The sequence below is a fragment of the Labrus bergylta genome, chromosome 22 (genome assembly GCF_963930695.1).
Source record: "Labrus bergylta chromosome 22, fLabBer1.1, whole genome shotgun sequence".
Lineage (NCBI taxonomy): Eukaryota > Metazoa > Chordata > Actinopteri > Labriformes > Labridae > Labrus > Labrus bergylta.
This window is the reverse complement of record NC_089216.1, coordinates 16859477-16881911: the sequence shown is the minus strand read 5'-3', so window position 1 is coordinate 16881911 and position 22435 is coordinate 16859477. Positions and strand designations below refer to the sequence as shown.

General features: G+C 46.0%; 1 protein-coding gene across 2 annotated transcripts in view; it reads right to left on the bottom strand.

Moving 5' to 3' along the window:
• Positions 1–8347: 8347 nt before the first annotated feature.
• Positions 8348–22435, bottom strand: part of mllt3 (MLLT3 super elongation complex subunit) — a 44376-nt gene continuing 30288 nt past the window's right edge. Inside the window, exons 8-14 of one of the 2 annotated variants that reach the window (XM_020643579.3) lie at positions 16669–16738; positions 16110–16163; positions 15003–15141; positions 14801–14894; positions 14649–14717; positions 13369–13440; positions 8348–10442 (exon numbers count right to left, since the gene is read on the bottom strand). In XM_020643579.3, coding sequence (XP_020499235.1) covers positions 10311–10442; positions 13369–13440; positions 14649–14717; positions 14801–14894; positions 15003–15141; positions 16110–16163; positions 16669–16738 — 630 coding nt within the window. In that variant the 3' untranslated portion in view covers positions 8348–10310. The remainder of the gene's footprint in view (positions 10443–13368; positions 13441–14648; positions 14718–14800; positions 14895–15002; positions 15142–16109; positions 16164–16668; positions 16739–22435) is intronic. The other variant, XM_020643580.3, reaches the window with a different exon arrangement.

Sequence of the window (22435 nt, the reverse complement as noted above, 5' to 3'; positions counted from 1 at the left end):
AAATAACTTTAAAGAAATAACCCTTCTTCATGCTGATGAGCTCTTTTGCTTTTGTTGCTCATAAAGACGCTTCAGTGTTCATTTCAGGTAATCTCATAACCAGTGACAAACTCCTCACAGGAGCTTTAAAGCAACATCGTGGAGGAAGTCGGCTTGGTGAGCTTTGGCGCCCACCAAAGGACTCTCAGTGCACTTGCAATTCTAAAATTCTACAATTCACTTAGCAGACTCTTTTATCCAAAGCGATGTACATCAGAGAGTAAGGACAACACAAGCAAGGATCTAGAAAAAAGGGAACAATCAGCTTTGTGTCCGATTGGACACACAGGTGCTGACAGGAAGTGACCAGAGGCAAAGCACAACATTGAGGGCAGTTCTTGAGAGCTCTAATCAGTATAGAAACCATCTTATAAGTCGTCGTTATCAAACAAAAACAATCGTCACAACCATCACCATCATCAATAATATGGAGACCATCATTAAGTTAGTAGGTATTCATGAAAAAGCTGGGTCTTTAGCTTTTTCTTAAATGAAGTTTGGAAGTTCATTCCACCACTGGGGGGCGACAGAGGAGAAGAGTCTAGAGAACTGCACCGTCGTTAAACACACATAGTGTATTTAGATAACCAGCTTGGTGTCAGACTTGCAGCCAATTATTTCTTGAAGTTCTCTACGCGTAAAAGTCTGTCCAATATTTCCTCTCGTCCCGCTTCTCTCCCTCCCTCCCTCTCCCTCCCTCTCCTCTTAGCTTCTCCTAGCTTAGCCTCAGCCGTTGAATCAAACATCACAGAGACGGGTTAACTGGCTGCTCTGTAGCTGAAGGCTGCTGTGTGAACTAGCGCCGTAAAGACGTACACACTTCTAACGAGACGACCTCGGCCCGCTGCCAAAGTTACATAGTGCTGAAAACAGGCGAGCGGGACACTCTGTGGACATGAGAGAGACGCCATCCTCCATGTTGGAGGTTATTGTTCTATTAAATCGACTGTTTGAAGGAGGAGGAGCTACAGATTGTGTTGTTTCTTCTCTCTCTCTTCTTGGGTCGACTTTGGGATTTTCGCACGTCGGCAAACGCTAAACATTTGTAGAGCACTGAGTATTGAATGTCAAACTGGGATCAAAAGCCTCTCCTAAATCCTCAACGGGTCTAATGGAGTTCAAAATGTGGTCGGCTGATCCATAATTAACCTTCAGACTCTTTAAAAGCCTCCATGATTTGTTTGGCGGGTGCGGAGGAAAGCGGTGTGGCTAATGAGGCTTTCCCTCCGCCTCCAACCAGGCAGGGGAGCGCTCGACCATTAAGTCAATCAAGAGCTGATGGAAGGGCGGGGGGAGGGAAGGGGAAGGGAGGGGGGAGGGGATGTTGTTCCTTTTAATTTGGTTCTAATTAAAGTGCAGGAAGTGAAACAGCGGCGCTCACCTGCAGGCCGGGCTGATTCTCTCTGGAAACCATGAAACATCTGAGCTCAGAGGACGGATAACGGCCCGTCATCACAGGTTGAAACTGAGAAATGTTCTTCATTTGGAAAATGAGAATAATTAATAATGTATTCAATTTTTCTAGATACTCAAAGACGCTGAACAAAGAATAAATGATGTCAGAGAAGGAGGAGGAGAACAGAGGGTGTTGTGGTTGTAGGTGATGTTGAAGAGGGTTTTTAGGGAGCTCTTGAAGGAAGTGAGTGGGGGGGGGGTCTCTGATGATTTTTGGGAGTGAGTTTCAGAGGGTGGGAGCAGCAATGGAGAAGGCCCTGTCCCCCCTAGACTAAAAGCCCCATTTTCCACCAAGCGGTCCGGTTCAGCTCGGTACCCATTTATTGGCTTTTCCACCGTCAAAAGTTTGGAATGGTACCAAAGTAAGGGATCTGTACCGTCCTACTTTTTTGGTACCCTTCTGTTGGGGTGCCAAGGGTACCAACCTGACCCTAAAGGATCCCTTTGTTTACTGGGTCCCGTTCTTCTTCTTCTTCATTGAACTTAATTAATGCGGGCTACACTGCGTTGGGCTGCTATGATGTCACACTATTACATAGCTGACGCGGCTATCTCCATCTGGCTTACCAAATAAGGGTACGGTTACGGAAACGAGGCTATAACTTGGTCCTGCAGGGGGGACAGGAGGTTTGATTCAGCAGACCTGAGTGTGCAGGTCGAAGGAGGTCAGACAGGTAGGGGGGAGGAGCCAGGTGATGGAGGGCTTTATAGGTGATGATGAGGAGTTTGAAGTGGATACTCTGGTGGACGAGGAGCCAGTGGAGGTTATGAAGGACGGGGTCGATGTGGTCAGGAGTGTGTGAGTGTGTGAGAAGAAGAGCAGCGGGCGTTCTGGATACATTGAAGAGACAAATTTAATATCCAACATATTTCCCAAACGTTTAATCAGGGTCGTGTTGACCCGTCTGCAGCAACACTTTTTCTTGTTTTGTGACATGACTGTCTCAACATCTGATCTTTTTTTTTTTTTTTTTTTTTGCGTTTTTAAATCAATTACGAGGTTTCAAAGTTTTTAAATCATCAACGTCCTAACTTTGGAGCAGTTAGTGATTAGCATGTGTTGTAAAAAAGATCCCAGATGAGTCATCATTTTGGGAAGTTGTTGACCTTTGCAGATCTCGAATACGTCGGTGAGTGAACTTCTAAGTGATAGAAATAAAGTCTGAAATGACTCAAATTAGACCCGAGCTGTAAGAAAGACGGGCTGGTGTCACTGGGATGTAATCAGGAGTGTTTTCTAAATGTAAAGACGAGAACTATGAAAGCTTTTTTTTTAAATTCAGCTCTGTTCACACGCTGCTCGTCCACAGACTTACTTCTTCTTCATGGTTTCCTGCAGCCTCTTAAAAGCCTCTTGATGAGCAGCTGCTTTGTTTTTGGCCTCAGTGCACAGAAAAAGTTCCCCGCATGAGATACTCGGGTGTAAAAGCTCCTCCAGCCGCACAGCACAGCAGAGAAACGCAGCGTTTGATATCACAGTTAGAGAGAAAATGAGGCGGCTGCAGGGAGGGCTGGGAATTGAAGTGTTTTTTTTCCCTCTCTCTCTCTCTCTCTCTCTCTCTCTCTCTCTCTCTCTCTCTCTCTTCCTTGTTTGAGTTCAGCCTCGGGTCCATGTGGTGGCAGGTGGTTCAGAGCAGCTGAATAGGCGTGGGTCCAGACTCTCCTCCTCGCCCATCACACATGGCTAACTTATCAGAAGAGACACAAAGAGGAACAGCGACGACACTCAGCGCGTCTGTAATCTCTGTCCGGGATGAGACTTTGATTCTCAGACGCTTTCAGAACATTTGTCCACAGTTTTTTTTTTTCTCCTCCTCCTTTCCTGTCGGGCTCTGTGGCAGCTTGGCATTGTCCGTTACTGTGTGTGTGTGTGTGTGTGTGTGTGTGTGTGTGTGTGTGTGTGTGTGTGTGTACATGAGAGAGTGTGTGCACTCACACAGACGGGGTGGGCTGGCAGGGGTCACGGTTCGCCGGCCCGCCTAGATCCATCAAGAGGAACAAAGCGGGGGGAGAAGGAGCAGTGCCAAGCCCCCTGAAATCAAAGACCAGGTTTGGGATTGGGATCCGCTCCAAAAGGCTGGACCTATTTTTCGGGTGCAGGGGGTCTCTAGAAGGAAGGAGAGGGGGGGCGGAGTAAAACTAAAAATCAAATCCAGCCTGGCGTCGGAGCACCGGGCCGGTCGGTGCAGCATCCCTCTTTGAAGTCTGCTCGCTTTTGTCCTTTACATAACTTGATCTGATATCTGAAAGGCTAATTTGTATGCATTCTGAGTCAGGGGGTGTAAGGGGGGGGGGGGCGAGGTAGGACCTGCCACCCAGAATTCCTCAGGGGGGGGGGGGCTGACAGGAAGGTCAACACGATTGTCCACAGGGGGAAATGGGGGACACGACAAAACCAAAAGCATATGATAAGTGTCTTTGAGTTATTGCAGCGCTGTGCAAATTTGATGACAAAGGCGGAGTGGTCAGGGGGCCGAAATCCGTCTGCAAACAGAGAGCGCAGGCTTTGGTGGTCTTCATTTAACTGTCAGAGACCCCGACAGAGCAGACAGCTATAGGCTGTGACTGCAAGTATGGAGGAAGACTTCAAAAAGGTCTGATAGGGAGGACTTACAGGAGCTGGACTCTCAGCTGCTGCATCCAAGTCCTTATTCAGCGTGTTCATCTTCTCAGATTTAACATATTTCATTTTGATATAGTCCAGAGCGAAGCAGATCTACCTCGGCTAATAGACGCTTCAGCTAAATGACTAAGGCGACGATCGCTCATCAATGGTGCAACTAGGACCGACAGCCGATGATCTCCTTGTTGTGTCACATCTTTTAGCCTCAGCCGTTGTATCAAACATCACAGAGACGGGTTAACTGGCTGCTCTGTAGCTGAAGGCTGCTGTGTGAACTAGCGCCGTAAAGACGTACACACTTCTAACGAGACGACCTCGGCCCGCTGCCAAAGTTACATAGTGCTGAAAACAGGCGAGCGGGACACTGTGGACATGAGAGAGACGCCATTCTCCATGTTGGATGTTTTTGTTCTATTAGATCGACTGTTTGACGGAGTATTTACAGACTGTTGCTTTAAGAAATCTTCAAGACCGACCCTCATTTACAGCAGTGAGCAGGTTACAAGGAACAGCTAATGAAGAGGTATTTATACAGACTGTGATGTCACCTCCATCACCTGTATCCACACCTGCTTCTGTGTGAAAAAGTCAACAGTGTAGGTGTTTTTTTTTTTATTAGAGCACACTGCTCCGAGAGAGAGAGAGAGAGAGAGAGAGAGAGAGAGAGAGAGAGAGAGACAGAGGGAGAGAGACAGAGAGAGAGAGAGAGAGAGAGAGAGAGAGACAGAGAGAGAGAGAGAGAGAGACAGAGAGAGAGAGAGAGAGGAGGAAGGAGAGAGTGTTCACTAACCTTCAGCTTTAATGACTTCCTCGAGGTGCTTTTTGACTGCCGTCCAGAGACTCTGTGGGGGGGTCGGGGATGTATTGGGGGGGGTCCAGCCTTCCTCCTCAGACTTGGCCTCGTGCCAGGGTGACAATCAATGTCTCTGTGTCTCTTCTGTGGGAGATTATTTCGAGGGTCCCCCGGCCTCCCTCCCTCTTTATGGTAGGAAATGGTATTTGGAGGCTCAAACAGGATGTCCTGCTGACTGGTCCGGACTCTAACCAGTCCCCCCCCCCTCCTTCTCTTCCTCCTCCTCTACCCCCCCGGGCTTCTATTCTTCCTCCTCACCCCCTCCTCCTCCTCCTCTCGCTCAGCTTTCTTTCTCTCAGAGGGAAAAAGTTTAAATTAATCCAGGAGTCTGAGCAGCCACTTTCCTTTTTTTTTGTCTCCATTTGGGAATCACAAAGAAACGTTCCTGCCTTCTGCAGCTCTGCTGTCTGCTGGAGAGGACGCCAGAGGAACAAATTAATACAGTATGGATCCGTTTAAAGCTGCAGATGGAGGTTTACCATCCACAATCCTGACATGAAAACAACTTCAACAACTGAACATTTCCAGTTATTAAAAAAAAAGGCACAAATCAAAGAAAAAATTGGCTCATACTCACCCAAGAAAACGGAACCAGCTGCAGTTTAACAACCTTAACGTTCACAAAAGCTGGTTTGGTGGAAAGGTGAGAGTCAGAAGATTTTAAAAGGCAGAAACCAGGGAACCAGAAATGCAAAAAACAGAGAAATTGCACAGAAGACAGAAGAGAAACACACAGAATCAAAGCCTTAAATCAGACACAGGTAAGATCAATCAGGGCGGGACATGTGAGAGAGTAGGAGGAGGGATTTTTCTGGAAAACTAAAATAATTTATGGCTTTCACACTTGCAGAAAAACTAATATTTCCAGGAGGAGCTGCATGTGTGAACACAAACAGCTGAATGTTTCTCTCTTCACCCGGAGTTTCTCCTCCAGCCTCCTCGTATTTATTCTGCAGAAAGTCAGAGTGATCTGATGTGAGAACGCAGCAGAATATAATCAGGAGAATTCAAGTTGAAAATCAATGAAAGGACTTCTCTTTTCTTCATGCAAGTGCTCCCGAGCGCAGGGCCAGCACAGGGCCTTAGACCAGTCTAAGTTAAGACCAGTTGGTGCAACTGGTCCCTGGTCTACTAAACCTTATTTCCACATTTCTTCTTCCCTAACTTTAGTTCCTCCCACAAGGAGATGATGTAAGTGTGGATTGCATGCATGCAACTTCATATCTATGAGATGCAGCCTGTGACTTCTGCAGCGTCTTTTTTTACGTCATGTCTTCCCTCCTGAGACCCCCCCCTCCTCCCCCCATCTGACAGTGATAATCTCCCGCTGTGAGGGATGTGTGAAAGAGCTCTAACTGTCCTGGAATATTCTGGAGTGCATGTGTGAAAATGGATTTATTTTCTTCTGTTGTGTTTCACGCCCACATGAGAGCCATGTGCTCGAACGCACTCAAAAAAACACTGTGCTTTTAGACGAGGTCGGACAAGTCGACACAGGATCATGTGGAGCCTGCAGAGGAGTTTACACGGTGAGGTTAAAATGATGCTACAGGAGAAGACAAACCTACCAGATGCAAGAACATTGAGGTGGAAAACGTTTGCCTGACGGTGGTGCTACTTCTTATCGGACAAAAACCAGATTAGTGCATGAAATCCTGGAGATAAAAATGGACTGGAGCGGCTCAGATTTTGCAGGAGGTCTAAATTTAGGAGAACACCTACAGACTCCTCCACAGAGCCTCTTTTCTTTTTTTTTTGAACGTTTCTCCTTCAGTCAGCAGAGCGGCTCGTTCCTGCAGGCCTGCTCACATGTGTGTGACACGGAGACCGATGAAAGCAGGCGAGAGACTTCATCGCCCACGAGAAAACGAGGAAACTGGAAGACTTCCAACTTTTCTTCCATCAGACCACCCACCGAGCTCGAAACACGCTCGGCACAGATTCTGTCTTCCACTACAGGAGGGAGATCATCCAGGAATGTGATCACTCAAACACTCTCTGACCTTTTATTCCCTTTATTCTTTAATTATAGAGGATTAAAGTTTCACCAGCGATGCCTGCGAGGTAGACTTTAAGTTATATCTAAAACCTTTCATTCATCCTTTTCTCAGATTCTGCATACCTTCCATACCCTCCAAACAATTTCATTCAGTCCTGACAGCTGGGAGCTCAGTGCGTCTCCCAAAGTGTCAGTGAATCCATTATTTTAAAGTCTATATTTATCAGCGACAGCGTGTTGACTGAAGTGAACTGAAGAAGAATGGAGTTGACGTGTTTCTCAGCAACCATCACTCCATCTTCTTGGGGAATAATTTGTTCTGAGTGAGAAACTCTTTTTTTTAAAATCTCGGATACAGTTTCACTTTAATCAAGGTTTTGGAGCAAAAAGTGTTTTCAATATACCCGATCATTCTTGTTCTAAATAAACCACTCAAACCAAAATAGGCCCTGATATCATGCCATACTAAAGATGACATTTTCATAATCAAGTCAGGTGTGCAAGAGCGTTCTTTCAAAGGTCACATATGATGCAAAACACTCTTTACCATGTTTCTCTAACACTAATATGTGTCTCTAGTCCGTCTACAAAACCCCAATGATGAGAAAAGTCCATCCTCTCTGTCTTTTGCCGGCTCCACTTTTTAGAAAATGTGTGCTCAAACAGGCTGTTTGGAGATTTTCCCTTCATGACATCACAAAGGGCAGTAGCCCCTCCCCCAGGTGGGTGACACTCCCACAGCTAGGTGTTTGTTCTGCCCTGAGTCTGCCTTCTCACTATAAACAATAGGACATGGAGCAAGAAAGACCGAGACACCCAAGCCCTTCTAGAGAGGGGGTGTGGTCAGACACAGCTCATTTACATATTTAAAGGTACAGACACAGAAACAGCCTGTTCTGAGCAGGGCTAAATTTGAGGGGTTTATAGACATGATCAAATACAGGATCAGAGTGGATTTAGAACAAGAAACTTCACACACATGTTTTGAGGAGCTCTGAGACTTATTTAAACTGGTTGAAGAGGACGAGAATATGTCACCTTTAAGTAAGATTTATGCTGAAATGAAACTGATATGAAAAAAAAAAGTAAGTTTGCACATACCTGCTCGTCATAAAAAGGGCAATCTGTGGGTCTGTTTATGGAGCTATTCCGAGCAAAGCTGTTTTTGTACCAGGCTGTAAACATGTTCATTTCTGTTGCAAAAATGTGAATTTTAATATGAGCCCTAATGGGGATTGACTCACTTTTTCAGCTGGCCTCAAGTGGACACCCGAGGAACTGAAGGTTTTTTTTTTGCATCATGTAATTGGCCGGATATCCACGCATTGTGTTTGTGCACAAGATGAAATGTATAAATAAATAAAAATCAAGATGCCAGTTGATCCACAAATTTTTTAATAACTCATCTGTACATCATACAGAATATTTTTTCGTATGTCTTCAAAAAACACAAGAAACCATGAGACAGAACAGAGGGCACAAAAAACCCCTTTAAGGTCATTTGGAAAGCATTCATCCTGCAGAAGTTACAAATCAAATCAATCTTCTCTCATTGGAAAATTAATGCTTTGATTGAACAACTCAAACTCCCACTAAATAAATTAAAAGATTTTTTTATTTTATTTTTATTTTATTTAAACACCTGTAACAGCACCTGTCAGCCGACCGGCCAATCGGCTTTCTGTTTGTTTCACAGACGTCAGAAAGCTACTCAAGTCTGCTCTGAGAATCTCAATGTTGTCATCGTTTTCTGCAGACAAACATGAGATGAAGCTTTTCCTAACTCTGCAGTCGGCATGTTTGGTCGGCCCTGGAGCATGACCAGATCCCATCAGACGTTCCTCCTGGATTTGGTTAAAAAAAGGAAAGTGTTTCCGAGAGCTTTGACGCTCCTGATTTGTGCTCGGCTCTCTGCAGCAGACTCTCACCGTATGTTTGTGACGAGTCGAAATATGGGAACAAAAAACTGCCACATGATACTCGTGTTGACGTACTCAAAATCAGTCTTGGTCTTGAGACCACTTTTTGAAGGTCTTGTTTTGAATCAACAGCATTTGTAATCTGTCTTGTCCAGCAGGAAAACACCTCTTTCTAAAAGAACAACTAACTTCAATTCATTCATAGTTTGAAGCATCCAAACTTCCCGCTGTTATGGTACAAGTGATTTTTCAGTGATATTTATGGTCCTGGTCTTGTCTCGGCCTTGGAGCTCTCCGGTCTCAAGTATGTCTTTGTCTCGGTTAGTGTGGTCTTAACTACAACACTACAGGTTAGTATTTATATTGTTTCTGACTGGATTAAATCTCTTTAAAGTGAGGATGAAGATCCTGAAGCCCGTTAAAAACAGTTTGTAAACTATGCTTAGGGGTTTCAACTTGAATGCTTTGATGATGATCTTTATGGAGCGGCCCTCTTGCAGAAATCTTGGAAGGTAAACTTCTCTGGTTAAAGGTCTGCGCTGTGTCGTTTGATGATTGGATATCACGGAGAAGATGAAGAGAAGAAAGAGGACGATGAAGGTGACCGAGCACGAGGTCAGGACAGACGGGGGACACAAACACGTTAAGGTTCTGATGTAGGTCGTGCATGATGCTTTCACATGTTGTGTAAGGAAGAACTAAACAGAACGTCAGTGCGACTGGAAAGAGTTCAACCAGTCAGAGCAGAAACCCAAAACTTCTCCATCAAAAGATGAAGACCGTCCTGAACCTCCTACTTTTATACTAAAAAGAAACCCTGTGCTTCTGCCTCTTCATGGACCCCTGGATGATTCTTTAAAGATTCAGAGTTGGATGTTGAATCTTCCAAAATGTGAGCTCACATACTCGCAGCAGTTTTTTGTTCCCGTTGAGATAATTCAATGTTCAGAGTTTGATTTGGATTGAATACAGGCCTGTTGTGAAGTGCTTCAACTAAGTCTCATTCTGCTGCTTTTTCTTTTCAAAAACACGCACACACGCACGCACACGCACGCACCTGCAAATTAAATTCAATAAATAAGACTTACAATGTTGTAAGGCATTTTTCGACCATGCATCTGTCACAAAGAACAACAAATCAGGAAACTGGGTAACATTATGCACATTCATTAAGAGCAACAAGGCGGACACTCCTCACTTTGTTTAAAGGCTTCCTGGGTGATCACCTGATCGACAGGCCTCATCCGCCCCGCCTCACCCGGCTCTGTTTCTACAGCGGGACCACGTCTCCGTCCAACCAGCAGGCCGGACACACAGCAGCTGGACCCGGCCACGGCGGGGGGGCGTTTGCATTGCATCCAGAGTTTTATTCAAGAAAGACAAAAGAATCAAAAGTCTGCGTGCAGCCAGCTGCTCAGAGCTTCAGGACAGTCCGGAGGTTTCCAGGTAACTCTGCAGCTTTCTGACCGTGCTCCTGTCCAACGAGCACAGGTCGAAGTCAAAAGTCGTGTTTGTGATGTGGAAGTGTCCCGTCTCCTCAATCAGGTTCACAATCTGGAAAACAGAGAGGGAGAGAGTCGGTTACAGCCTCTGCAATGGAAACATTTACCCTTCATGTGAAAGTGGTTTTTACTGGAAATGTTTTATGAATAATCCACCCGAGGTCGGGTCGCATTGGGTGAAGCCCCTCTCCCCTGCAATGTTTTCCAGCTCCTCCTGGGGGATTCTGAGGCGTTCCCAGGCCAGATGGGATATATAATCCCTCCAGCGAGCTCTGGGTCTACTTCAGGATCTCCTGACAGTTGGGCGTGTCTGGAAAACGTCCAGGAGGCATCACAAGAAGCCCAAACCTAAGATCTTAATCAAACTGGCTCCTTTGGATGAGAAGGAGAAGCGGCTCTACTTCGAGCTCCTCCCCCTTTCTCTACAGCCGAGCGCACCAACCCTCTGGAGAAGCCGCCTTTACAGGTATGCGCGCTCTTATTCCTCGGGTCACTACGTAAAGCTCCTGACCACAGGTGGTCAGGAGCTTTGCGTGTCCGCTACGCTCCGTTACCGCTCTGTGCATCCTTGTCTGTCAACACCCACGGGATGCGTTCTCGCTGCGCAGCACGGAGATCACAGGAAAGCTGGAGTGCGGAGACAAAGGAATTCCCGTGGTAATTTTACAAATTCACTCGCGACAGTGCGAGGTGATACGATGTTATGTGGTATGAAACTATAAAACCATTTAGTGTTTTATTCTGAAAATAAACCGGATGTTTTAATGTTGTATCTGTGTCTGACTTCCTGTCCTGTTCGATCTTTTCTGTGCTAAATTGATGCGTCATGCTCCGGCATCCTGCAGAAATAGAATCCTTGCGTAGCAGCTAGGGAGGACTCCGGACTGCAGGAGCAGAGACGCAGCACTGGAACAGGGCGGAGACGGACCGAACACGCATCTGCTGGAATTTTGCTGTAATGGACCGATGAACAAAAACTGTGTGAAGGTAGCGCTCATGGGAGTTGTAGTGTCACATCAGTTTATTATTTCACATGCTTTTGAGACGACTATGATAAAATAAATACATTTAAATTCAACCCGCCAAAGTGGCTAGTGAGAGTCACAGCGTCACAATCCAGCTGCATGTGGTGTGTTGGTGGTGCTGAAGAGGCGTCATGAAGCTGAACGATGGTGGTAGCCATATTAGAACAACTACCTCAAGGTCACCCTGGAAACGGGCGAAGAGCTGGAGCTGAGGTGGACCGACCGCTACGACCCACCCACCTGTCAGTCAACTCGGCCACGCCCCTAATTATGCACATGTATAATTTTTTAGCTTTAATAGTAAAAACAGATAAACAGGCCAACGAGAGAAAAGCTTGTTCTTTAACCAGGCTGTAAACATCTTTATTTCTGCTGTCATGATGCATATTTTAACATCTGGCTCTATGGGGACCTCCTGGTTTCTGCAGGCAGCCTCAAGAGGACACTCGAGGAACTGCAGGTTTCAGCACTTACTCATTGGTTTCATTTTTCAACAGCAGAGTTTGTTGCCTGGTTTTGATCTGGTTTGTTGATTCTCATTGTCGTTTGTTTTAAAGGTTGTTGCAGCTTCCAAAATCTTGTTCTGTTCCTCCGTCTGCACTCTTCTCACCGGGGACAGTACGGAGCTCCACATGCTGCCCTGTGTGCTCCTCAGCAGCGTGCAGGAGAGGCTGTGAGTTAATCATTTCCATCTCTTGTAACAGGATGTGGAGCCAGTCGCTGAACTCTGTTAGATTAGCTTGATTACAGAGCTGAGAGTCGAGGCCGTGATGCTGCTCTGGATGGGATTTCTGCCTTCTCTCTGAGCCAGGCCGTCTCGTTAAGAGGAGAGAGAGCGAGGCACCAGTTGGCAGCCGCTTCAGGGAAGATCTGCGAATACGGTCATACGAGAGGCCTCGCAAATATCAGCGAGAAACACGCAATCTCTCAGGTGGACAGAGGTTAACCAAATAATTCATCGCTTCCAGATTGGAGCAGCTCTGTAACAGGTCACAGCTCCTCTTCTAATCCGACACGACGACACAGCTGACCAATCGTACGGGCGCGTAGCGATGCAATGGTGAGATCAGGGAGAGCTGCGGGACTGTAGCCAATGTATACTTCATTTCTTTTTATTTGCAGCTTAGCGGTTCAGTGGAGATCTTTCATCGGAGTTGATTTTAGAGCCAAACCTCCACTACACTGAACATTTTCTTACTGGATATCTGATACTTCTAAAGGCTCAGAGTTTACATCTAACACAGTCCACATGTTACATCCACAAGAGAAACATTTCAAACAGACACTGAACCCTTTTATTATCTGTTCAGTGCACACTTAGAAACATTAAAGCTTCAATCAGTAAGATGTGTAGAGAGTGAAATGATAAAGTGATCTTACTATATGATCAGACATTAAGGAAACATGTTATGTTGAAGTGCTGGCTTCTCTGACAACAATGCAGCAGTCAGTATGTCCTCCTTCTAACTATAGATTCTGGTCCTGAATGATCTGAATTTGTTTGGACCAGAGAAGGTCGGCGGTTTTAAGACACCCCCACACGGCCGTTTTGGATGCCCCTCAGTTTGTCAGATATGAGAGCAGTTATCAGGTCAACAGGTGTTGCAGTGATGGAAGCGGGCAAGAGAAGTGGTTCAGATAGAAGTGATTGTACCCGACCTAAAAAGCCTCTGCATGTTTCTAATAAGCTCCACGAACAGAAACGTGCTCAAACTAGGATCAATATTGGAGATGCTTTTGAAAAATGGAGAGAGGTTAGAACACAGAAAGGTTTACAGACCCATGCAGAGCTGGATAAACACTGAAGCTTCAGTGTCCACCACATGGTGACCTGTGTGAGCATCGACTCTAGAGAGGAGGGGGCGGGGGGAGACTCTCTCTACAATGTTTAGTTTAATAATCACAGAGGAACTCCTTCAGTCTCACGGCTGCATGCTGAGTTTTAATACACACCTGCTGCAGTATGTGTCCTTCTCTTAGTGTCATCAGTCGTTTGTGCAGCTCCACCAGTTCATCGAGGTATGCCTGAGAAACACACGGAAACATGTTGGATAAGTTTCACACTGAAGACATACAGAAGAGACAATCAGCTCACGTTTATCCAGTTTACCCAGAATCCTCCCTGGCAGCAGAGTATCTCTGAACACTTTTACACTCTTTATCGAGGGTGTCACATCGGTCGCTACGTTGTCATGGACACAAATGATCAGAATATAAAATGCTTCATGTAAACACATCTATCAGTAGTGACGGGTGCCGTCAGGTTATGCCGATCGCTGTTCGGATCAATATGGACGTATTGATGCCATCGTGTTTTCCTGAATCCTTAATGTCTGAAGGTCCTGCAGACCTGAACTCTGTTGATTGACTGCAGGATAATCAGATTGAAGAAACTTGCACATGCAAACAAAGCTACTGATTCAAATAGAATTCAGTGTGTTCCTTCTCTCAGGCCGGATCCACAGAATGTTCTGGAGCACACGAATCACTTAAAGTGAATATATTTAGGTGCAAAGGACGAACAACGCAGTGAAAAATGTGCATTTAGTGAGTCCACTGAATTATGGCTGTGCATTTTGGTGCTCTTGCATGAAGCGTTGTGCGCTGAGAAGAAAATTGCTGCACATCCGTGCTGTTTCTATGACAACAGTCTGTTGACCGACACTGCTCCGTTACTTTTTTTCCAAAGATTTTTATTTTGGGGCTTTGATTGAGAGATAGTGGGGAATGACATGCGGGAAAGGAGCCACAGGTGAGATTCGAACCTGTGGCCACCCGCTTGGAGGACTGAGGCCTCCATACATGGGGCGCAAGCTCCAACCACTGTGCCACCAGCACCCCACTCCGTTACTTTTTCTGCGGGTGGCCGCCTCTTGCTTAGAACGCTCTTTCATTAAAAACAACTGAAAAAAGACGCTGGAAAACAGTAATAGCTGGACATGGGGACTAAGGTCCTTCACCGACCTCCATTTGTGGAGCGTCTGAGGCTCAAGAGTGTCCTTCTACCTTGTTACAGATGACTTTATTTACAAGTGAGAACATGTGTTTTTCCGTACCAAAGGTCGGAGTAAAGCAAAGACCCTGGCTTCTGTGGGACGTCTGCATCCTCCTGAGCACAGATATTTAATATATCAGTTATTGTGCTACTAAATCGACATTTGAAACAACTGGTGTTAAGGTGGAAAAGTTCCAGATTGTTATATAATTATTATTATAAAAAAGAGAACGTGTACCTTGTCACAGTCCAGGTTTCTGTTCTTGTCCTGTTTATTCGGCTTGTTCGGACTCTTCACCTCCAGAATCTGACAAGAGGACAAAGTGAACACATGAAGCAGCGTCCTCACCTGAGCTCCCTCTGAGGGGTCTCACAAAAATGTCTTCTTACCTGGTTAGTAGTCTTCAATAAGGGTGGGGCTTCGATGTGTGACGGAGGTGAAGGCGATGAGCTGTCACTCTCACTGCCGTCACTCAAACTGACCCTGAATGTTCAGACGAGAGAGAGAGAGAGAGGATTTCAGCACATCTAAAATACATACTCAAGTCATCTCATAGTTTCATGCACTCGACAGTAACGACCGTTTCCTGACCTGCGTTGGTGATGTGTGTGATGCATGTGCACAGGGCGCTCCACGTCAGAGTCCATGTCGTTGTCGTCGTCCTCCTCTGAATCATCGTCGTTGTCGTCTGAGTGCAGATCCTGCATGACCGACTGCAGCGGGCCCAACACTTCAGAGAGACACAGAACACAGACGATGAGTTTTATGTTTTAAATGAAGAAGAAAGAAACGACCATGACCACGAAGGTCGTGCTGTCAGGAGGAAGGATGCTGGATGCAGGATGAACCCTGTCCGCCCGCTTGGAGGACCAGAGCCTCCGCACATGGGGTGCACCCACCAACCACTAGGCCACCGTCATCCCCCAAGTTTCCCTTTATCATGACGCTTCTGATGTCTGTGTTTGAAGCACTTTGAATTGCTTTGTTGCTGACATCCATCCATCCATCCATCGTCTACACCACACCGCTCATCCTTTCCCCATTCGGGGTGCTGGAGCCGATCCCAGCTGTCATTGGACAAGAGGCGGGGTTACACCCTGAACTGTTCACCAGCCAATCACAGGGCAGACATATAGAGACAGACAACCAGCCACACTCACATTCACACCTCCGGGCAATTTAGAGTCAGCAGTTAACATAACGAGCATGTTTTTGGACTGTGAGAGGAAGACGGAGTACCCAGAGAGAACCCACACATGAACAGGGAGAACATGCAGACTCCACACAGAGAGGCTCCTGTCAGACTGGGATTCAAACCAGGAACCTCCTCTCTGAGAGGGGACAGCACTAACCACTGCAACACCGTTAAATATAAATGCATTTGCTTTGCCTTACAACGAGTCAACCGCTCACCGATGGCCCAACTAGGACCGACGGCCGACGATCTCCTCGGTGTGTCAGAGCCTTTAGTGAACTCCTGCTCACACGTTCAGACATCAGCAGCAGGACGACACAAATGCTCTGCAGGGTGGAATCACATCCTTGATGTACTACAGCGATTTTGCAAGATGATGCACAAGTGTTCATGCATGTGGACAAGCTGTGAAGATGTTCCCCATGCAGGTGTGTGTGTGTGTGTGTGAGTGTGTGTGTGTGATGGGAGGGGAGGGTCCTGACAGGTCTCAGAGGAGCTGTTACCTGTTTGGGTGGTGGCAGGAAGAGCCACCCTCTTCCTGATGATGAAGTCGACCACTGCACCCAGAGAGGATCACAAACACACAAGCAGACGTCACCCTCAAGAAAGAGACGCTTCAAAATACACACACATGGACCAGACTGATTTTTCTGCAAGAATATTTTAACACCTGCAGCGGCTCGGGGTTAAACAACAGGTGTTAAAGTTTCATCAGGTTGAAGCCGAGTATCTAAAGTACTTATCCGAGGACAAGGAGGCGGCTCTATCTAGTCAAGCTGAGTACAACGAAGCGTTATGAAAATACAATCAAATATTTAAATTTATGGTTTTGATAAGAAGGTTTAAAAACGTTTCATCTCGTCTGGTTTGACAACCAAAGGCCAGCGACTGGTCGACAGAAATCTTGGTCTTGTCCCGAGCACTCTGGTCTTGGGTAAGTCTTGGTCTGAGTTACTGTGGTCATAACTACAACTCTACCACAGTTTGGAAAATAAAGCACTAAAAGACAATAGACATGAGGTCAGCTGTAACGTTTTCTGTGTGCATGATGCAGATCTTTACCTTGTCGTTTGTGATGTGTGGGAGCAAAGCCTGAACTGGAGCTGGAACTGGCTGGACTGGGCTGCTCGGACTGGAAGAAAAAAAAAGCTGGATTTAGGAACAATAAAATACACATTAAATGAGACAAAGTTTAGAATAATAATCTCAACTGAAGTTTTCGTCTTTCTGAGTAGAAGTTAAATGCACTTCCATTTCAGTCCATCAGGTATCGATATCAGTTAACGATGAAGTACGCCGGAGGGAACGACCGCTTACTTGTCGGGCGTTCTCTTTGTTGCCAGCGGTTAGTGGACTTCCTTTTCCCTGTGCTGCATTGTTTACAGTCCATGTTGAGGAATGACCCGTGTGTCCAGATCAAAGAGAAGCTAAATCCTCCCTCGAGATATGTCTGCATAATAAACGCTCTCCTCAGAGGAGCGCCCGTTCATCTGTTTCTTATGAGTCTCAGCTGACTCTAAATAATAAGTTAAACGGGGTACACGCTACCAGATTATGATTACCCCCCTTTCCGACCAGTCAGCAAAGGCCTGATTATCTGAAGGTCCCACAGATGATCTGTCCAGATGTTCCCGTGGTGTGAGGTGTGAGTGATTTTACCCTCCATGATCTGCTTAGAAGATGATCGGGGTCCGCCCTGATTTGAAATATTTACGATCATAATTCCAGCTGTGTAGGGAGAACACCGAGGACAGCCGAGCCCACAATATGTGGATTCTCATTTTTAACAAACCAATAGCCAATCAGGGAGCAAGCTGACTGAAGCAGGAAGCACCACAGGGTGTCAGGAAATCTTTCTTTTAAGATTGAATTTTTTGGCATTTTATGCGTCCATCCCAAGATTGGACGGAGAGAGAAAGAGAGAGAGAGAGAGTGGGGAAGGACTTGCAGGAAAGAAGCCACAGGTCGGATTTGAACCACTGGCCTCCCACCTGGAGGACTACAGTTCCTGTATATGGGGTGTGTACACTAGGCTATACACTAGGGCTGGCACCAGGAAATCTCAACGCTTATTAGCGTTCGCAACAAAGAGTCAAGCAGACGTGTCCTTCAAAGTCAAATATTTGACGGGGTAAGGGTTACTGCAGGATGACCGCTGATGGGAGATGGGGCGTCGTTAAGATAGATTTTGTTCTGCCTGTTCTTGGTCTCTTTGCAGACTGTTTTTCCTGCATACACCAAAGCCAGCTGATACCTGATTGGTCAATACTACTCAGACTACAAATGTACTACAAACCGAAAAACCAGAAGACCTCTCATACTAAAACCTAGACCCCCCTCCCCCAAGTACAGATTCTACATTTTCCTGAGCTTAATTACAGAGCCAGGTGAAAGATTTACATTTGAGGGTTGTTTTTAGTTAGCAAAGTTTACAGTTTAAAGGAAAACAAAAGGTCAAAGGTGAAAAATAAAACAAAACAAAACTCGGCTCCTCGCAACTGGAGATTCAACTCGTCAACACTCGGGAGTGGGGCAGCACTGGCGTTCTCTATGCAATCATTTGGTTAACAAATTCCCAACGTTCATAGAAAATGTTATCTCCCACAGCTGGGGGCGGGACTTTAAAACGTGTCACTGTGTCAGTCCGAGGGGGAGTTTAAAACACTCTTAGATGTTCATTTGCAAACCACAAACCCGAGTTGGGAGAAGAAGAGCGAGCGTGGAGAAGAAACATGAGAGAAATGGGGAGAAGTGAGGACAAAAGGCAAGAGCGACTTCAATGGTCGTCACCTCCTGCCAACAAACGGCACACAGCTGGTCTGTTGGTTTATGGGACAGCTTCTTCACAGCGCCATAAATCTCACCACCGTGCCTCTTTAGGCCTTTTGTCCCGCTTCACTCAGAGCCACCAAAGCTGCCCTCTTCAAAGACAATAAACAGTCTTTAGTCTGAGTTTTGTTGGCATCAATCTGGCTTCATCTCTTAACTCTTGGCACAGTTAGGGCGGACGAGGAGAAAGCCATGCCAACAAACTGACCGGAGCCCGCTTAGTTAGCTTGTCCGATCCAGCGGGGGTTGTCCAAACAGAGTTATCTCAATGTGAGGACGCTTTTCAGGCCGACACTGAAGACAAACAAACACAACTCTTTTACACTCAAACGCCTCGCTTTGAAACACTAATGTGTCAAATGGCCAAAATCTTTGAGATGTTGGAGTTTTCTTATGGCACTGAAATGAGCCTCTCCCTCATGTCCATCATCGTGACATCCATGGGAGGAATGTTTTATATGCATGTATTTATGTATCTGTGCTGTTTTCATGATGGGCATTGCCTGTATGGATCTTGGAGTGGCTGTGGCTCAGCTGGTAGAGTCGGTCGTCTCTCAATAGGAAGGTCAGGGGTTCGATCCCCAGCTCATGCAGCTACATGTCCAATGTGTCCCCTTGGGAAAGACATTTAACCCCAAGTTGCTCATCCTGATTCATCAGCGGTGTATGAAAGAAGGTGGCAAAAAGTCTCGTATGTGGCACGTGACATTTAACTTTTTCTAGGTTTGGTTGAACTGTCAGACTTCTGAAAGGTCGGAAAGGACCCAGACCACCTCCCCCGAAGACCACAGACTTTGCACATGGGGCGCACACTCTAAACACCAGGCTGCAGGCACCCCAAAGAATAACATTTTATAGAGAGATTGCACTGCTATCTTAAAATGATTTCCAAATTTTGTGTCTAAATTAGTCAAATTTTTTGATTAAATCAAATGTTAAAAGGAGCAGTATGTAACTCTGACACCTAGTGTTTAAAATGGGTACTGCAGTCACAATTCTAAACATTGTAGAGAGCGGTCTCCCCCCTCCCCCTCCTCTCTAGAGTCCATGCTCTCACAGGTCACCATGTGGTGGATACTGAAGCTTCAGTGTTTATCCAGCTCTGCATCAGTCTGTAAACCTTTCTGTGTTCTAACCTCTCTCCATTTTTCAAAAGCATCTCCAATATTGATCCTAGTTTGAGCACGTTTCTGCTCGTGGAGCTTATTAGAAACATGCAGAGGCTTTTTAGGTCGGGTACAATCACTTCTATCTGAACCACTTCTCTTGCCCGCTTCCATCACTGCAACACCTGTTGACCTGATAACTGCTCTCATATCTGACAAACTGTGGGGCATCCAAAACGGCCATGTGGGGGGGTCGCCTTAAAACCGCCTACCTTCTCTGGTCCAAACAAATCCAGAGCATTCAGGACCAGAATCTATAGTTAGAAGGAGGACATAATGGCTGCATACCATTATTTAAATTAGTGCTGCACGGCTACCCCAGTGTGGTGTGAAACAGTTTATGTGTGAAACCAGGATGCAGAGGGAGCAGACAACGCCAACATGCTCATTCTGTGAGATACAGAGTTTGTGCATGTGTAAAATTACTAAAATTGAATATTAGATTTATTTATTTATTCATTGCACCTCAGATTGTTTCATTCTGCAGGCCTTCTGTGTGATCAAACCAGGCGACAGATATTTAACTTGCTTCTTCTTCTGCTGTTGTTCAGAACGATATCTCAGTCACACTTGTAAAACAACGTCTTCTCAAGCGTGTGCAGGTGACGGATCACTCAGCCAGTACCCACATCCAGCGTGCTAACAACCAGGTTCTCATGCTAACACACTGGCCTGCTTTCCCTTCATGTCATCACCTTCTCCACATTTCCTCCTCTGTGCTGTTTCTGGCCCCGGCTGGCGCTCAGCGGAACAGACCAAGATCAAACAAGCGGTCACATGAGAAAGAAAAAAAAAAAAACGAGAGCGGAGCTCTGTGTCGGCCACCGGGGGAGAATCAAACACCTGGCATTTGTCACCCCACATCCCCCTTTAACAACCACCCCCCCCTTCCCCACCAAACCCCAGCCTCCTGCATGGGAAAACTTAAAAGGCATTTACATCGAGCGCAGACAAAAACACAGTCCCTGCTAGTGCTAGGTAATAACTCCCCCGGCTAAACAAGCTGCCCCTACAGAGAAGACACACACAGAAAGAGCCACGCTTTATACACGCATCTGAGAAAAGGAATGAAAATCACATAAAAGAAAGCGGCTCAAAGCCCGGGGATTCAGACCTTTCTTCACCCTTTTCTTCTCCGAGAAGCTAAAAGGATTAAAGGGGAACTCTCTGCTATTCACCGCCGCGGCTCTTCTTTCTCCTCAGGTGTTGTAAAACCATAAATCTTTCTAGTCGACTGTTTGGCTTTTAAACAGCCCCCTCTTTTATGGGGAAGTTCTGCACTGAGTGAGTGTGGACCAGGCAACCCGGCCTATTCATGAAAGGAGCCACTGTAGAAATAAAGATTTTCTAATCCTGCTCCCTCCAAGGTTGTCAAACGTTTTTTGATGCCACGTGTTTTAGAACGATACGACCTCATGTTCAACAGGATCAAGGAGTACCAAAACTTCTGGAAAAACAGATCTAAAGTTATACTTTCAATCCATATTGCCAGTGCCCATTCAAGAGTCTGTTGGGGCGCTAGGCAAAAATTCTCCCCCTGCAACAGCGACTCTGACTACTGGTGGTGTGCACTCGATTCGGTTACAGCCAGCGGAGCGGACATATTGGCACAGTGATGTTAAACGTCAAAGAACAAACATCATGTTTTAAAAATGCATGCGAGCTTAGCAGCTCAACAAGAGTGGGTGCTGTCAGGTTTCCTAGTGTCATTACAAACTTTACATGTTTTGAACCACCGCTGTCGTTTGATGTTTGTCAGCCCTCAGGGGGCCCCGATACTGGCCTGGCTCTGAGCAGTTGCCACAAACAAAAGCGAGAGAGAGCGCAGCAATGGTCCGCCAAACACACAGGTCAGCAAATAGGACTTTTCTCAATTCAGACACATTTACCTAATGATGAGTTTGCTTGCAGAAAATTGCATCCCTGCACGTACCAAAACGTTGCCAATGTATTTGTGCAATTTAGACAATGTGCAGGAGTAATTTGGGGGAAATTAAAAACAAGAGATCACTCCCTTTGTGGTGCCCAGGACTTTTGCTTCTGATGTGTTCAAAACCAAAAAGCCCTCCTGTTCCTCAGGTCAGCTACACGCCTTATTGTGAATAACTCTTATCCTTCATTAAATCAAAACTGATGAGTCATCAAAACAGTCACCCCCCCGTACAGTGTGTGTCGATCGAGACATGAACTAATCAGACCTATGTGGTTTTTTGAACCAGGCTGTAAACATGTTAATCTCTGCTGTAAAAACAGACTTTTATGAATGGGGGTGTATGTGACTTCTGGTGGGGTCTTGAATAAGACACTTCATGACCTAAAGTTAAAACAAATCTAACACAAATCGGCTATTTTCACTCAATAAATCAACAGAACTTTACATTGTTTGCCCACTTTATCCTGTTTGGCCACCCAGACGAATGCAGCTGAACTCCCACCAGGTTTATTGGTTCCAATCCCCCCGCCCAGCCCCCTCATGGAGTCCTGCAGACCACCATTAAAGAGGATTCTCTCCCTGTAGGTTATTTGATTTTACAACCGTTTTTACGCAGAGGGAGGACTGACCACTAACAAACCCCCCCCCCCCCCCCCCCCTTCTAAACTCCTTGGAAGAATTGGATACCAACAGCAACCCCTCCCTCCAAAACTTTTTCCTGTAAAGAACTCTTAAGTCCAACGTGCTGGCTTTCCTAAACCTCCAGTGTGATAAAAACGTAAATTGGTTTCTGGTGTTTGCATCAAATAAATCAGCTGCTCTACTCTTAATTCCAAACCTGGCTCTTTTTCAGCAATTACTCCTCCTCTTCAACCAGTTTAAATAAGTCTCAGAGCTCCTC